Raw genomic sequence first — 17,998 nt, 5'->3', positions numbered from 1 at the left:
TTGCATGGGGATTGTATTTCCTGGTACTAGTGTGACTGTCTCTACTTCCTTTGCACGGGAGAGTGTATTTCCTGGTACTCGTGTGACTGTCTCTACTTCCTTTGCACGGGAGAGTGTATTTCCTGCTACTTATGTGACTGTCTCTACTTCCTTTAAATCAGGGAGTGTATTTCCTGCTACTCGTGTGACTGTCTCTACTTCCTTTGCATGGGGGAGTGTATTTCCTGGTACTCATGTGACTGTCTCTACTTCCTTTGCACGGGGGAGTGTATTTCCTGGTACTCATGTGACTGTCTCTACTTCCTTTGCACGGGGGAGTGTATTTCCTGGTACTCGTGTGACTGTCTCTACTTCCTTTGCACGGGGGAGTGTATTTCCTGGTACTCGTGTGACTGTCTCTACTTCCTTTGCACGGGAGAGTGTATTTCCTGGTACTAGTGTGACTGTCTCTACTTCCTTTGCACGGGGGAGCGTATTTCCTGGTACTCATGTGACTGTCTCTACTTCCTTTGCACAGGGGAGTGTATTTCCTGGTACTCGTGTGACTGTCTCTACTTCCTTTGTAGCAAAAACCCATCAGTGGCCATCTTGCTTTAGGGCATGGAGTCTAGGTATAAAGTTAATTTACATGAGACAAATGTCTCATTATATAATATGAGGATATAGAATTGAGACTACACCTTTAAGTATCTTATTAAGTAACAAAACTCACCAACGTAATTCTCCACATCACTGACATAAAACGTTGCAACAGGTACAGTCATGCCCAGCGCGTCCTTCTTTGGCACCAGGATTGGTTCTGTGAAACCCGTTTCTTCCAAGAATTCCACTGTTAATTGGTTCCCATTCAGCTTCTTGACAATATCCTCAGCGCTGGAATCATAATTAAATCATAGTTACATAGTTACATAGTTAAATTGGGTTGAAAAAAGACAAAGTCCATCAAGTCCAACCCCTCCAAATGAAAACCCAGCCCCATACACACACCCCTCCCTACTGTCACATAAATGATATATACCCATATCTATACTAACTATAGAGTTTAGTATCACAATAGCCTTTGTATTATGTCTGTCCAAGAAATCATCCAAGTCCCTCTTATAGTCATTAACTGAATCATCACCCGGCAGTGCATTCCCCAACCTCACTGTCCTCACTGTGATGAACCCCCTACTCTGTTCCTTTAAATGAAACTTCTTTTCCTCTAGTCTGAAGGGGAGGCCTCTGGTACGTGATTCTCTTTATGGGTAAAAAGGTCCCCTGCTATTTGTCTATAATGTCCTCTAATGTACTTGTAAAGTCTAATCATGTCCCCTCACAAGCGCCTTTTTTCCCCCAGAGAAAACAACCCCAACCTTGTCAGTCTCCCCTCATAATTTAACTCTTCCCTCCCTCTAAATCACATTTATTATTATCACTTTCAACACCAGGAACAAGATTCTTTACACTTTCAGGCTCATACACATTTCTTATGCCTCAGCGAGTTGATTCCTTTATGTTCTGCCTCTCAATTACTGTGTTTTATTAGTTGCTGGGGTCAGTGACCCTGAGTATTGCCAGGTGGGAAGAGGCAGAAAGGGGAGGCAACTGAAATATTTTGAATATGTTTATCCTCATCCCTTTAGAATTATAAAATCTTGCACCCGTTTCATTCTGTCACCTTTTTAATTGCAATTATTTTCAGACCCCTGATCCCTCTCAGTAGTTATTGCCCCTGTATCTGCTTTCCCTTTACACTAACACTCTGAACATTGCTACTGTATCTACTATCCCATTACACTAACACATGAACATTGCCCCTGTATCTACTATCCCATTACACTAACACTCTGAACATTGAACATTGAGGATGGGGAGCAGAAATACAAGTGTTTTGTCTCCCTGGGAAGCATGAGGGGTCCAGGTTAAGTGAGAGAAGGAGGCAGACATTACATGTGGCCCGGGGGCTGCCATTAGGTGCAAATAAAACGAGATCTCGTGTTACCTGGGGAAGGTCCGATTGCGCAGCTCCTTAATAAAGACTTGGCTTCCATTCTGCACTGGTTTCACCTCCGTGGTCTGTCCGGTGTCCTGTTTGGGACAATTTTTTTTCTTTTTCACTGAAAAGAGCCAAAACAGAAGCTGTATTTTTTCAGATTTTTCAAGCAGAAAAAAAAATCAGACCAAAATAGAATCTACGATTTGACCTTATTCATCACTGAGAAAACTTGATAAAATCAGTTCAGAAAAAAAAACCTTTTGGGTTTTATAGCAGAAACTAATTTTTTTGGATTTTTGCCTACAACTCAGAGCAGACCAATATTTGAAATGGGAGGTTTTCTATTGAGATACAATAAAAGACTATGGCTGTATGATCTATGTGCTCTATCCAGAGACCTTGACTTCCCCTATTCCATATAGTAAAGAAGTAGCAGGTCACACACTGTTGCAATTGTGCTGAAACATAAGTGTTGTGTTTGAGATCCAAATAAAATACTTATGTTGTAGCACAATTACAACAGCACAATTGCAACAGTGTTACAATTACTAATGGCATTTTCTATTGACTTCTACAGGACCCCGACAGATTGGAGTATTTATGACTTTTATCAGCTTCAGAGTATAATAAATCACTAAAAGTTGTTTTTTTTTGGGAAAAATGATCTATTAGTGACTCTGCAGCTCATCTATGTACAGATATATTATACTATAAGGCTGATTCCTACAGACACCTCATCCCTGTCGCACAGCAAAGCCACATGCTGCATGGCTAGTTAGTAATGAACTGAAATACCTGATGCTGAATGCACTGATGTAGCCATCTATGTAGCCATGCAGCCATCTATGTAGCCATCCATGTAGCAATCCATGTAGCCATCTATGTAGCCATCTATGTAGCCATGCAGCAATCTATGTAGCCATACAGCCATCTATGTAGCCATACAGCAATCTATGTAGTCATGTAGCAATCTATGTAGCCATGCAGCAATCTATGTAGTCATGTAGCAATCTATGTAGCCATCTATGTAGCCATGCAGCCATCTATGTAGCCATACAGCAATCTATGTAGTCATGTAGCAATCTATGTAGCCATACAGCAATCTATGTAGTCATGTAGCAATCTATGTAGCCGTGCAGCAATCTATAAAGCCAGCTATGTAGCCAAGCAGTAATCTGTGTAGTCATGCAGCAATCTACGTAGCCATGCAGCAATCTATGAAGCCATCTATATAGCCATGCAACAATCTATGTAGCCACGCAGCAATCTATGAGACCATCTATGTAGCCAAGCTGCAATATATGTAGCCATTTAGCAATCTTTGTAGCCATGCAGTAATCTATGTAGCCATACAGCAATCTATGAAGCCATGCAGCAAACTATGTAGCGATGCAGCAATTTATGTAGCCATGTAGCCATCTATGTAGCCATACAGTAATATATGTAGCCAAGCAGCAATCTATGTAGTCATGCAGCAATCTATGAATCTATCTATGTAGCCATGCAGCAATCTATGTAGCCATACAGCAATCTATGTGGCCATCTATGCAGCAATCTATGTAGCCATGCAGCAATCTATGTGGCCATCTATGCAGCCATGCAGCAATCTGCGTAGCCATGTAGCAATCTTCTTAGCCATGCAGCAATCTTTGTAGCCATGCAGCAATCTATGTAGCCATGCAGCAATCTATAAAGCCATGCAACAGTCTATGTAGCCATGCAGCAAACTATGTAGCCATGCAGCAATTTATGTAGCCATGCAGCAATCTATGTAGTCATGTAGCAATCTATGTAGCCATGCAGCAATCTATGTAGTCATGTAGCAATCTATGTAGTCATGTAGCAATCTATGTAGCCGTGCAGCAATCTATGAAGCTACCTATGTAGCCAAGCAATAATCTGTGTAGACATGCAGCAATCTACGTAGCCATGCAGCAATCTATGAAGCCATCTATGTAGCCAGGCAACAATCTATGTAGCCACGCAGCAATCTATGAGACCATCTATGTAGCCAAGCTGCAATTTATGTAGCCATGTAGCAATCTTTGTAGCCATGCAGTAATCTATGTAGCCATGCAGCAATCTATGAAGCCATGCAGCAAACTATGTAGCGATGCAGCAATTTATGTAGCCATGCAGCCATCTATGTAGCCATACAGTAATATATGTAGCCAAGCAGCAATCTATGTAGTCATGCAGCAATCTATGAATCTATCTATGTAGCCATGCAGCAATCTATGTAGCCATACAGCAATCCATGTGGCCATCTATGCAGCAATCTATGTAGCCATTCAGCAATCTATGTGGCCATTTATGCAGCCATGCAGCAATCTGTGTAGCCATGTAGCAATCTTCTTAGCCATGCAGCAATCTTTGTAGCCATGCAGCAATCTATGTAGCCATGCAGCAATCTATGTAGCCATGCAGCAATCTATGTAGCCATGCATCAATCTATGTAGCCATGCAGCAAACTATGTAGCCATGCAGCAATTTATGTAGCCATGCAGCAATCTATGTAGTCATGCAGCAATCTATGAAGCCATCTATATAGCCATCTATGTAGCCATTCAGCAATCTATTTAGCCATCTATGCAGCCATGCCGCAATCTGTGTAGCCATGTAGCAATCTTTGTAGCCATGCAGCAATCTATCTAGCCATGCAGCAATCTATGAAGTCATGCAGCAATCTATGAAGCCATGTAGCAATCCATGTAGCCATCTATGTAACCATTTATTTAGCCGTGCAGCAATCTATGAAGCCACCTATGTAGCCATGCAGCAATCTATGTGGCCATCTATGCAGCCATGCAGCAATCTGCGTAGCCATGTAGCAATCTTCTTAGCCATGCAGCAATCTTTGTAGCCATGCAGCAATCTATGTAGCCATGCTGCAATCTATAAAGCCATGCAACAATTTATGAAGCCATGCAGCAAACTATGTAGCCATGCAGCAAAATATGTAGCCATGCAGCAAAATATGTAGCCATGCAGCCATCCTGGAGTGACTCATCAACTTCATTGAATTGAAGCAGTTTCCTCAATTAATTAATTCACATATCAATGGGCTGTGATATCACAGATGCACCCTAAGGAAACACAACGACTGAGTAACTCAATTGTAACAACAATTTATGCACTCACCAGAGGTTCATTGGGGTCATTTGTGGAAAATAGAATATATATATGAATGTACCTGCTGAATTGTGCTTAGTACAGGGAATACCTATGCTGCCATAGTTTTATGGGATCTCTCTGTACAGACTATGAGCAAACTTAGGGACTGTTCCTGCTGAATTGTGCTTAGTACAGGGAATACCTATGTACCATAGTTTTATGGGATCTCTCTGTACAGACTATGAGCAAACTTAGGGACTGTTCCTGCTTAATTGTGCTTAGTACAGGGAATACCTATGCTGCCATAGTTTTATGGGATCTCTCTGTACAGACTATGAGCAAACTTAGGGACTGTTCCTGCTGAATTGTGCTTAGTACAGGGAATACCTATGCTGTTATAGTTTTATGGGATCTCTCTGTACAGACTATGAGAAAACTTAGGGACTGTTCCTGCTGAATTGTGCTTAGTACAGGGAATACCTATGCTGCCATAGTTTTATGGGATCTCTCTGTACAGACTATGAGCAAACTTAGGGGCTGTTCCTGCTTAATTGTGCTTAGTACAGGGAATACCTATGTACCATAGTTTTATGGGATCTCTCTGTACAGACTATGAGCAAACTTAGGGACTGTTCCTGCTGAATTGTGCTTAGTACAGGGAATACCTATGCTGCCATAGTTTTATGGGATCTCTCTGTACAGACTATGAGCAAACTTAGGGACTGTTCCTGCTGAATTGTGCTTAGTACAGGGAATACCTATGTACCATAGTTTTATGGGATCTCTCTGTACAGACTATGAGCAAACTTAGGGACTGTTCCTGCTTAATTGTGCTTAGTACAGGGAATACCTATGCTGCCATAGTTTTATGGGATCTCTCTGTACAGACTATGAGCAAACTTAGGGGACTGTTCCTGCTGAATTGTGCTTAGTACAGGGAATACCTATGCTGTTATAGTTTTATGGGATCTCTCTGTACAGACTATGAGAAAACTTAGGGACTGTTCCTGCTGAATTGTGCTTAGTACAGGGAATACCTATGCTGCCATAGTTTTATGGGATCTCTCTGTACAGACTATGAGCAAACTTAGGGGCTGTTCCTGCTTAATTGTGCTTAGTACAGGGAATACCTATGTATGCTGCCATAGTTTTATGGATCTCTCTGTACAGACTATGAGCAAATTTAAAGGGCTGTTCCTGCTGAATTGTGCTTAGTACAGGGAATACCAAAGGCTGCCATAGTTTTATGGGATCTCTCTGTACAGACTATGAGCAAACTTAGGGGCTGTTCCTGCTGAATTGTGCTTAGTACAGGGAATACCTATGCTGCCATAGTTTTATGGGTTTCTCTCTGTACAGACTATGAGCAAACTTAGGGCTGTTCCTGCTGAATTTTGCTTAGTACAGGAATACTATGCTGCCATAGTTTTATGGGATCTCTCTGTACAGACTATGAGCAAACTTAGGGGCTGTTCCTGCTGAATTGTGCTTAGTACAGGGAATACCTATGCTGCCATAGTTTTATGGGATCTCTCTGTACAGACTATGAGCAAACTTAGGGACTGTTCCTGCTGAATTGTGCTTAGTACAGGGAATACCTATGCTGCCATAGTTTTATGGGATCTCTCTGTACAGACTATGAGCAAACTTAGGGACTGTTCCTGCTGAATTGTGCTTAGTACAGGAATACCTATTGCTGCCATAGTTTTATGGGATCTCTCTGTACAGACTATGAGCAAAACTTAGGACTGTTTTTATGGGATCTCTCTGTACAGACTATGAGCAAACTTAGGGGCTGCTCCTGCTGAATTGTGCTTAGTACAGGGAAACCTAGCTGCCATAGTTTTATGGGATCTCTCTGTACAGACTATGAGCAAACTTAGGGGCTGTTCCTGCTGAATTGTGCTTAGTACAGGGAATACCTATGCTGCCATAGTTTTATGGGATCTCTCTGTACAGACTATGAGCAAACTTAGGGACTGTTCCTGCTTAATTGTGCTTAGTACAGGGAATACCTATGCTGCCATAGTTTTATGGATCTCTCTGTACAGACTATGAGCAAACTTAGGGACTGTTCTGCTGAATTGTGCTTAGTACAGGGAATACCTATGCTGCCATAGTTTTATGGGATGTCTCTGTACAGACTATGAGCAAACTTAGGGCTGTTCCGCTGAATTGTGCTTAGTAAGGGAATACCTATGCTGCCATAGTTTTATGGGATCTCTCTGTACAGACTATGAGCAAACTTAGGGGCTTTCCAGCTGAATTGTGCTTAGTAAGGGAATAACTATGCTGCCATAGTTTTATGGATCTCTCTGTACAGACTATGAGCAAATTTAGGGGCTGTTCCTGCTGAATTGTGCTAAGTACAGGGAATACCTATGCTGCCATAGTTTTATGGGTCTCTCTGTACAGACTATGAGCAAACTTAGGGACTGTTCCTGCTGAATTGTGCTTAGTACAGGAATACCTATGCTGCCATAGTTTTATGGGATCTCTCTGTACAGACTATGAGCAAACGTAGGGGCTGTTCCTGCTGAATTGTGCTTAGACAGGGAATACCTATGCTGCCATAGTTTTATGGATCTCTCTGTACAGACTATGAGCAAACTTAGGGCTGTTCCAGCTGAATTGTGCTTATAAAGGGAATACTATGCTGCCATAGTTTTATGGATCTCTCTGTACAGACTATGAGCAAACTTAGGGACTGTTCCTGCTGAATTGTGCTTAGTACAGGGAATACCTATGCTGCCATAGTTTTATGGATCTCTCTGTATAGACTATGAGCAAACGTAGGGACTGTTCCTGCTGAATTGTGCTTAGTACAGGAATACCTATGCTGCCTAGTTTTATGGGATCTCTCTGTACAGACTATGAGCAAACTTAGGACTGTTCCTGCTGAATTGTGCTTAGTACAGGGAATACCTATGCTGCCATAGTTTTATGGATCTCTCTGTACAGACTATGAGCAAACTTAGGGACTGTTCCTGCTGAATTGTGCTTAGTACAGGGAATACCTATGCTGCCATAGTTTTATGGGATCTCTCTGTACAGACTATGAGCAAACTTAGGGCTGTCCGCTGAATTGTGCTTAGTAACAGGGAATACTATGCTGCCATAGTTTTATGGGATCTCTCTGTACAGACTATGAGCAAAACTTAGGGCTGTTCCGCTGAATTGTGCTTAGTAAAGGGGAATAACTATGCTGCCATAGTTTTATGGGATCTCTCTGTACAGACTATGAGCAAACTTAGGGGACTGTTCCTGCTGAATTTTGCTTAGTACAGGAAACCTATGCTGCCGTAGTTTATGGATCTCTCTGTACAGACTATGAGCAAACTTAAGGGCTGTTCCTGCTGAATTGTGCTTAGTACAGGGGAATACCTAGGCTGCCATAGTTTTATGGGATCTCTCTGTACAGACTATGAGCAAAACTTAGGGCTGCTCCTGCTGAATTGTGCTTAGTACAGGGAATACCTAGGCTGCCATAGTTTTATGGGATCTCTCTGTACAGACTATGAGCAAACTTAGGGGCTGTTCCTGCTGAATTGTGCTTAGTACAGGGAATACCTATGCTGCCATAGTTTTATGGGATCTCTCTGTACAGACTATGAGCAAACTTAGGGACTGTTCCTGCTTAATTGTGCTTAGTACAGGGAATACCTATGCTGCCATAGTTTTATGGATCTCTCTGTACAGACTATGAGCAAACTTAGGGACTGTTTCTGCTGAATTGTGCTTAGTACAGGGAAATACCTATGCTGCCATAGTTTTATGGGATGTCTCTGTACAGACTATGAGCAAACTTAGGGGACTGTTCCTGCTTAATTGTGCTTAGTACAGGGAATACCTATGCTGCCATAGTTTTATGGATCTCTCTGTACAGACTATGAGCAAACTAGGGGCTGTTCCTGCTGAATTGTGCTTAGTACAGGGAATACCTATGCTGCCATAGTTTTATGGATCTCTCTGTACAGACTATGAGCAAACCTTAGGGGCTGTTCCTGCTGAATTGTGCTTAGTACAGGGGAATACCTATGCTGCCATAGTTTTATGGATCTCTCTGTACAGACTATGAGCAAACTTAGGGACTGTTTCTGCTGAAATTGTGCTTTAGTACAGGGAAATACCTATGCTGCCATAGTTTTATGGGATCTCTCTGTACAGACTATGAGCAAATTTAGGGCTGTTCCTGCTAAATTGTGCTAAGTACAGGGGAATACCTATGCTGCCATAGTTTTATGGGACCCTCTCTGTACAGACTATGAGCAAAACTTAGGGACTGTTCCTGCCTGAATTGTGCTTTAGTACAGGGAATACCTATGCTGCCATAGTTTTATGGATCTCTCTGTACAGACTATGAGCAAACGTAGGGGACTGTTCCTGCTGAATTGTGCTTAGTACAGGGAATACCTATGCTGCCATAGTTTTATGGGATCTCTCTGTACAGACTATGAGCAAACTTAGGGGCTGTTCCTGCTGAATTGTGCTTAGTACAGGGAATACCTATGCTGCCATAGTTTTATGGGATCTCTCTGTACAGACTATGAGCAAACTTAGGGAATGTTCCTGCTGAATTGTGCTTAGTACAGGAATACCTATGCTGCCATAGTTTTATGGATCTCTCTGTACAGACTATGAGCAAAACTTAGGACTGTTCCTGCTGAATTGTGCTTAGTACAGGGAATACCTATGCTGCCATAGTTTTATGGGATCTCTCTGTACAGACTATGAGCAAACTTAGGACTGTTCCTGCTGAATTGTGCTTAGTACAGGGAATACCTATGCTGCCATAGTTTTATGGGATCTCTCTGTACAGACTATGAGCAAACTTAGGGACTGTTCCTGCTGAATTGGCTTAGTACAGGGAATACCTATGCTGCCATAGTTTTATGGGATCTCTCTGTACAGACTATGAGCAAACTTAGGGGCTGTTCCTGCTGAATTGTGCTTAGCAAAGGGAATACCTAGGCTGCCATAGTTTTATGGGATCTCTCTGTACAGACTATGAGCAAACTTAGGGGCTGTTCCAGCTGAATTGTGCTTAGTAAAGGGGAATAACTATGCTGCCATAGTTTTATGGGATCTCTCTGTACAGACTATGAGCAAACTTAGGGGACTGTTCCTGCTGAATTTTGCTTAGTACAGGGAATACCTATGCTGCCATAGTTTTATGGGATCTCTCTGTACAGACTATGAGCAAACTTAAGGGCTGTTCCTGCTGAATTGTGCTTAGTACAGGGAATACCTATGCTGCCATAGTTTTATGGGATCTCTCTGTACAGACTATGAGCAAACTTAGGGGCTGTTCCTGCTGAATTGTGCTTAGTACAGGGAATACCTATGCTGCCATAGTTTTATGGGATCTCTCTGTACAGACTATGAGCAAATTTAGGGACTGTTCCTGCTGAATTGTGCTTAGCAAAGGGAATACCTAGGCTGCCATAGTTTTATGGGATCTCTCTGTACAGACTATGAGCAAACTTAGGGACTGTTCCTGCTGAATTGTGCTTAGTACAGGGAATACCTATGCTGCCATAGTTTTATGGGATCTCTCTGTACAGACTATGAGCAAACTTAAGGTGGCCATACACGGATAGATCCGCTCGTTTGGCGATGTCGCCAAACGAGCGGATCTCCCTCCGATATGCCCACCTTGAGGTGGGCAATATCGGGCTGATCCGATCGTGGGCCCTAGGGCCCAACGATCGGATCCTAGCGTTCGCCAAACGGGCGGTCGGATCGCGGGACCGCATCAACTAACAGATGCGGCCGCGATCCGACGGGATTTTTAATCCCATCCGATCGAGATCTGGCCGACTTTCGGCCAGATCTCGATCGGGGAAGCCCGTCGGGGCCCCCATACACGGCCAATAAGCTGCCGACACGGTCTGTCGGCAGCTTTTATCGGCCCGTGTATGGCCACCTTTAGGGACTGTTCCTGCTGAATTGTGCTTAGTACAGGGGAATACCTATGCTGCCATAGTTTTATGGGATCTCTCTGTACAGACTATGAGCAAACTTAGGGGCTGTTCCTGCTGAATTGTGCTTAGAACAGGGAATACCTATGCTGCCATAGTTTTATGGGAACTCTCTGTACAGACTATGAGTAAACTTAGGGGGCTGTTCCTGCTGAATTGTGCTTAGTACAGGGAATACCTATGCTGCCATAGTTTTATGGGATCTCTCTGTATAGACTATGAGCAAACTTAGGGGACTGTTCCTGCTGAATTGTGCTTAGTACAGGGAATACCTATGCTGCCATAGTTTTATGGGAACTCTCTGTACAGACTATGAGTAAACTTAGGGGACTGTTCCTGCTGAATTGTGCTTAGTACAGGGAATACCTATGCTGCCATAGTTTTATGGGATCTCTCTGTACAGACTATGAGCAAACTTAGGGACTGTTCCTGCTGAATTGTGCTTAGTACAGGGAATACCTATGCTGCCATAGTTTTATGGGATCTCTCTGTACAGACTATGAGCAAACTTAGGGACTGTTCCTGCTGAATTGTGCTTAGTACAGGGAATACCTATGCTGCCATAGTTTTATGGGATCTCTCTGTACAGACTATGAGCAAATTTAGGGACTGTTCCTGCTGAATTTGTCTTAGTACAGGGAATACCTATGCTGCCATAGTTTTATGGGATCTCTCTGTACAGAATATGAGCAAACTTAGGGGCTGTTCCTGCTGAATTGTGCTTAGTACAGGGAATACCTATGCTGCCATAGTTTTATGGGATCTCTCTGTACAGACTATGAGCAAACTTAGGGACTGTTCCTGCTGAATTGTGCTTAGTACAGGGAATACCTATGCTGCCATAGTTTTATGGGATCTCTCTGTACAGACTATGAGTAGACAGGGCCGGGGGGTTGGCAGCAGGAGGACAGACATTATACCTGGGCAGCCCCCAAATATCAGCATATTCTTTTATAATTTGTAACTACTGCACGTCACATAAATCCCCTCAGATTCCCCTAGTCGCTTGTTAGGGATCCGTGTTTGTTTTATTTAACCTAAATAAGTTTATTCTGGATGCAGCCGCCGGTTCCTTGAGGAACCCCAGGGACCCATTTGGGTTTTATTGCCTCGTATTGGAATTGTGTGACTGCCGCTGCCTATTTAATTACCATGATTAGGACAAATGGGGCTCTTGGTATTTAAATCCACCTGTAAACTCACAGCTCAGACTCTGGAATTGGAAATTCTGGGGAGTCAGACTCATGTGGGGCCACAGAGAGGGGCCACACTGTTATCAGGCAGAGCTTGAAGGATTCTGGTTCTGTAATGAGCACAAAGCACTTTGGGTCCAGGGAAGACAAAACCTCAGTTAAAGGCATGGGCTGTACTGTAACGTGATTGGCTCTTCCTTCTTCCATTAAAGGGGTTGGTCACCTTTAAATTAACTGTTAGTATGATGTAGAGAGGGATATTCTGAGACAATTTGCAATTGGTTTTCATTTTTTATTATTTGTGGATTTTAACTTATTTAGCTTTTTATTCAGCGGCTCTCCAGTTTGTAGTTTCAGCCATGTGGTTGCTAGGATCCAAATTCCCCTAGCAACCATGCATTGATTTGAATAAAAGACTGGAATATGAAAAGGAGAGGCCTGAATAGAAAGATGAGGAATAAAAAGTAACAATAACAATACATTTGTAGCCTTATAGAGCATTTGTTTTTTAGTATGGGGTCAGTGACCCCCATTTTGAAACGAAAAGGAGTCAGAAGAAGGCAAATAATTTAAAAACTATATAAACTAAACAATGAAGACCAATTGAAAAGTTGCTTAGAATTGACCATGTTATAATATACTAAAAGTTAACCTAAAGGTGAACCACCCCTTTAATTGCTTCAACCACTCCTTTAAGTGCCCTCCTGTTCAAACTCTGTGTGGGTGGAGTCTACAAATATAACAGGTATATAATATATATATATATATATATATAACAGCCTATTAGTGGATGGCACTGACCCCACCAGCCCAGAACCCAAGACTTGAAATAACTGACTGGCAACAACTGATGTAGAGGAAAAACTGGCAGTTGCTGGATAGTGGCGAGAAGTGGCAAAGCAACGAATCATCTATAAACCCGTCTCTCCTACCCTTTACAAAAATAGCAGAGATTTTGCATCAGTTATTGAGGAAGAAGAGGGAGGAAGAGGAACTTACAGGTGGATTTCCCATGGGTTTTCTCACAGTTCGGACAATGATAAATGTCGATGTCGGGGGCTTCATCTTCCTCAACTCCCACACAGCTGCAAGAACAGAGGGTAAAGCATTAGATCCCCCTTCTAGGAAAGGAGTTAGAGCTTTTTATCAACACCTCCATCTGAGCCCCAGGAGGTAGGCAACAACTTCAACCCACAGAGCTGACAATTAGAAATTATAGTCTAAGCCAGGGAGACAATATGGCACCTCCTCCCATATGTATAAATACAAATATACAGAGAAGGAATGTTCTGGGCACACAATAAGCTATACCCTCATACTGTACTGTCTAAGGGAATCAATATGGCACCTCCTCCTCCCATATGTATTAATACAAATATACAGAGAAGGAATGTTCTGGGCACACAATAAGCTATACCCTCATACTGTACTGTCTAAGGGAATCAATATGGCACCTCCTCCTCCCATATGTATAAATACAAATATACAGAGAAGGAATGTTCTGGGCACACAATAAGCTATACCCTAATACTGTACTGTCTAAGGGAATCAATATGGCACCTCCCTCCTCCCATATGTATAAATACAAATATACAGAGAGGGAATGTTCTGGGCACACAATAAGCTATACCCTCATACTGTACTGTCTAAGGGAATCAATATGGCACCTCCTCCTCCCATATGTATAAATACAAATATACAGAGAGGGAATGTTCTGGGCACACAATAAGTTATACCCTCATACTGTACTGTCTAAGGGAATCAATATGGCACCTCCCTCCTCCCATATGTATAAATACAAATATACAGAGAAGGAATGTTCTGGGCACACAATAAGCTATACCCTCATACTGTACTGTCTAAGGGAATCAATATGGCACCTCCCTCCTCCCATATGTATAAATACAAATATACAGAGAGGGAATGTTCTGGGCACACAATAAAGAAAGACCTTTTTCAATTACATTCTATTCTTTAGTTTTTTTTTTTTTAATCTAAGTGTAAAGTAAATGTCTCTAGTGTCAAGTCTGTCAGCTCAGTGATCCAGTAACATCTGAACTGTTACAATTTACTACATTTAGTTGTTACAATTAGTTGACACATTTAGTTGATCCATTAGTTGATCCATTTCTCAGTAGGATCTATGGGGAATATAAGTGTAACTATTGTATCAAGTCTAACAGTTGCCTTTAATGTCACTCAGGGATTCTGCTCAGCAGGGACAAAAATAACAAATGTATCAACTAAATGTATCAATTTAGAACAGTTTATAGGGTCGGCGACCCCCACTCCCAGAGCTGAAACTTTACACTTCAATATTAGAGAAACATTTACAAATAGAAAATAATTGGGAAAAGTCTTCATTTCTGAGGAACTGTCTGACACCAACTGAACTGAAACAAGTGTTGGAAGGGGAACAAGAGATGCCAAAGCCTGTGGCAAGAGACAGGGGGTGCAGAGGGGGTGCAGAGTGAAGGGGCAGGAGATCTCCAATATTCCATCACACGGATCTCTATAACTGACTGTGGTGCTTCCCTGTGCCAGGACTTCTGTGGCATTTAGGTGCCAAGGTAACGGCTCAGTTAATGTCTCAAGAAATGTGATACCCGACTGTCTCTGTTTCATAGTAACGTTCCCCCAGATAACGTCCCTCCCTGATACTACTGACTCCCCATTACTTCTACACCCATTCCTTCTCCAAACACACCCTTAAATGGCCAAGTAGTCATCCATCCAGTTCGCATTCCAATCAGCCCTGTCCCAGTGAGTTTACAATCTAAGTTCCTTTTCACATTCCCATCAGTCCCTGCCCCAGTGAGCTTACAATCTAAGGTCCCTTTCACATTCCCATCAGTCCCTGTCCCAGTGAGCTTACAATCTAAGGTCCTTTTCACATTACCATCAGTCCCTGTCCCAGTGAGCTTACAATCTAAGGTCCCTTTCACATTCCCATCAGTCCCTGTCCCAGTGAGCTTACAATCTAAGGTCCCTATGACATTCCCATCAGTCCCTGCCCCAGTGAGCTTACAATGTAAGGTCCCTATCACATTCACATCAGTCCCTGCCCCAGTGAGCTTACAATCTAAGGTCCCTATCACATTCACATCAGTCCCTGCCCCAGTGAGCTTACAATCTAAGGTCCTTTGTTCCAGGGTCCACATTCAATCTTCCAGGCCCCCACCTTGCCCAGAGGGTCACAGACCCCCCTTTATTTCACCAGTATCATGTGACTATAATAATAGCACCCACTGGCCCCACTATAGAGAAGGAATAGAAGTGTGTGGGGTCAGAATTCTGCCCAATCATGTGTGAGGCCAAACTGCATCACTGACCAATCAACATCACAGAATGATCTCAGTACTGACCCATAGTGCAGTGAATGCAGGTTAGAGAGGTAGAAAAATCAACCAATCACATACAGCGCTTCATGCATAAGTTCTACTGTATAAATAATAATATATATACTGGTCACACATTTACTGACGTGAATTAAACTCTCGGGGGATCTACACTTGCCCTTGTGTGTTTGGTCATTTCTTCCCAGCAGGGAAACAAACGCTGCTCAGGACTGAGAGAATGATGTTATTGCAGAGGAGAATATTCCAGTATAATAAGATTATTATAGGCCAGTCAGTGGCTGCTACACATTTAGAGTATTTGGAACAAACACAGCAGCCTCTTGCTTTATGGCAGGAACTCTAGAGATCCAGTCCGGTTCCAGTCCATTATTATCATTTGACATGTGCAGCACTGCTGCCTGGGGGACTCATTCAGGACACGGGATTGGCTGGAGGAGAGGAAGGGGCAGGAGCTGATTGGGTGCTGACAGTTTAGCTCTCGGTGCCAACAGGAAACATTAAAACTCTATTAATAGTAAATCTTCCGTTTCTTGTTTTTATCAGAAATCAGCTGCACGACGGCAATCAGACATGACAATAACAAGCAGAGTAACACAACTCTCAGTGTAACACCTCCCGGTGCTTTTAGTTTCTCTGAATGAAAAAACCTGAAAATGCCCCAAAACCATCGTCACTTGTTTCCTATGAGTCACTGAAACCGCACGAAGACTTGAATTCCGGCCCCTCGGAACTTCATTAGTGATCTCAGCAAACGAGCCACAAATACTAAAATACTATTAACCCCCCGCAGCTCCACATACTCACTACAACCTGAGTAACACTGGGGAGCATCAGACCTATTAAAGGGGAACATGTTTTTGTCTAATAATAAAACATCTCATTTAGAACAACTTCAGAATATTTATTTATTATCACTTCATAGTTAAACCCAGTGTGTAACTGTCATTAACATTATTACAGTTGTTTTTCCTTTTCACTGCTTGTTCAGACCACTGAAACAATGTAGCACAAGCCAACTGATTAAAAGACACAATGACAGTTACACAGAACTATAAACCCAGTGAGAATGAGGAATGAATGGATATTGGGAAGTTGTATCAGGAGTCAGAGGCAGCAGTGCAGAGAAAGGGACAGACACAATGACAGTTACACAGAACTATAAACCCAGTGAGAATGAGGAATGAATGGATATTGGGAAGTTGTATCAGGAGTCAGAGGCAGCAGTGCAGAGAAGAGAAAGGGACAGACACAATGACAGTTACACAGAACTATAAACCCAAAGAGAATGAGGAATGAATGGATATTGGGAAGTTGTATCAGGAGTCAGAGGCAGCAGTGCAGAGAAGAGAAAGGGACAGACACAATGACAGTTACACAGAACTATAAACCCAAAGAGAATGAGGAATGAATGGATATTGGGAAGTTGTATCAGGAGTCAGAAGCAGCAGTGCAGAGAAAGGGACAGACACAATGACAGTTACACAGAACTATAAACCCAGTGAGAATGAGGAATGAATGGATATTGGGAAGTTGTATCAGGAGTCAGAAGCAGCAGTGCAGAGAAGAGAAAGGGTCAGACACAATGACAGTTACACAGAACTATAAACCCAGTGAGAATGAGGAATGAATGGATATTGGGAAGTTGTATCAGGAGTCAGAGGCAGCAGTGCAGAGAAAGGGACAGACACAATGACAGTTACACAGAACTATAAACCCAGTGAGAATGAGGAATGAATGGATATTGGGAAGTTGTATCAGGAGTCAGAGGCAGCAGTGCAATGACAGTTAGACAGAACTATAACTGGATATTGGGTGCTCTATTATAAAGGGGAAGAATCACTTTTGTGTTTTAACAGAAATAACATTAGGCCACTAGGTGGCGCACACTCAAAATAATTATTAGCAGAGAAAACTTTCTCAATTACGGCAGTGCTGCAAATAACATAGAAAGCTGTCGATGTCCCCACTAGTAAAACAATGACTTGGGGAGATTGTCTCATTTCTGCATATTATTGTTATATAAAGACATAATTTCAGGTTTATTTTTATAGAAAGTGTTGTTTTTCTCTACTATGATGATGATGATGATGATGATGATGCCCCACTGTCCCTCTCTCTTACTATCTGGGAGGCTGAACGCTAAAAAGTCAATTGTTCATCAATAAATAATGATATTTGTTTGGGTGGCACAGAATTCATGGCTGAGGGGAACATTTAGGCTGTAACTTTCTCATCAGATTCCAAATAAACAACATCTGTTTGTGATGTGAGTCTGCGGCTCAGTCCAACCTCTCACTTCTCCTGCTGAAAACCAGCTCCCGAGTTCGGCCAAAATAAACAAACAGGAAAAAATAGATTTTCCAGCTGCTGCAC

The 17,998-nt window shown here is 42.4% G+C and overlaps 1 protein-coding gene across 2 annotated transcripts in view; it reads right to left on the bottom strand.

Annotated features, from left to right (window-relative positions):
* Positions 1-17,998, bottom strand: part of phf2.S (PHD finger protein 2 S homeolog) — a 105,975-nt gene that overhangs the window by 76,278 nt on the left and 11,699 nt on the right. For both annotated transcript variants that reach the window (XM_041561882.1, XM_018240947.2), the window contains exons 2-4: positions 13,266-13,351; positions 1,985-2,099; positions 713-873 (exon numbers count right to left, since the gene is read on the bottom strand). In XM_041561882.1, the coding sequence (XP_041417816.1) occupies positions 713-873; positions 1,985-2,099; positions 13,266-13,351 (362 nt within the window). The remainder of the gene's footprint in view (positions 1-712; positions 874-1,984; positions 2,100-13,265; positions 13,352-17,998) is intronic.

The sequence above is a fragment of the Xenopus laevis genome, chromosome 4S, assembly GCF_017654675.1.
Source record: "Xenopus laevis strain J_2021 chromosome 4S, Xenopus_laevis_v10.1, whole genome shotgun sequence".
NCBI lineage: Eukaryota > Metazoa > Chordata > Amphibia > Anura > Pipidae > Xenopus > Xenopus laevis.
This window is presented reverse-complemented; position numbering and strand designations above follow the sequence as displayed.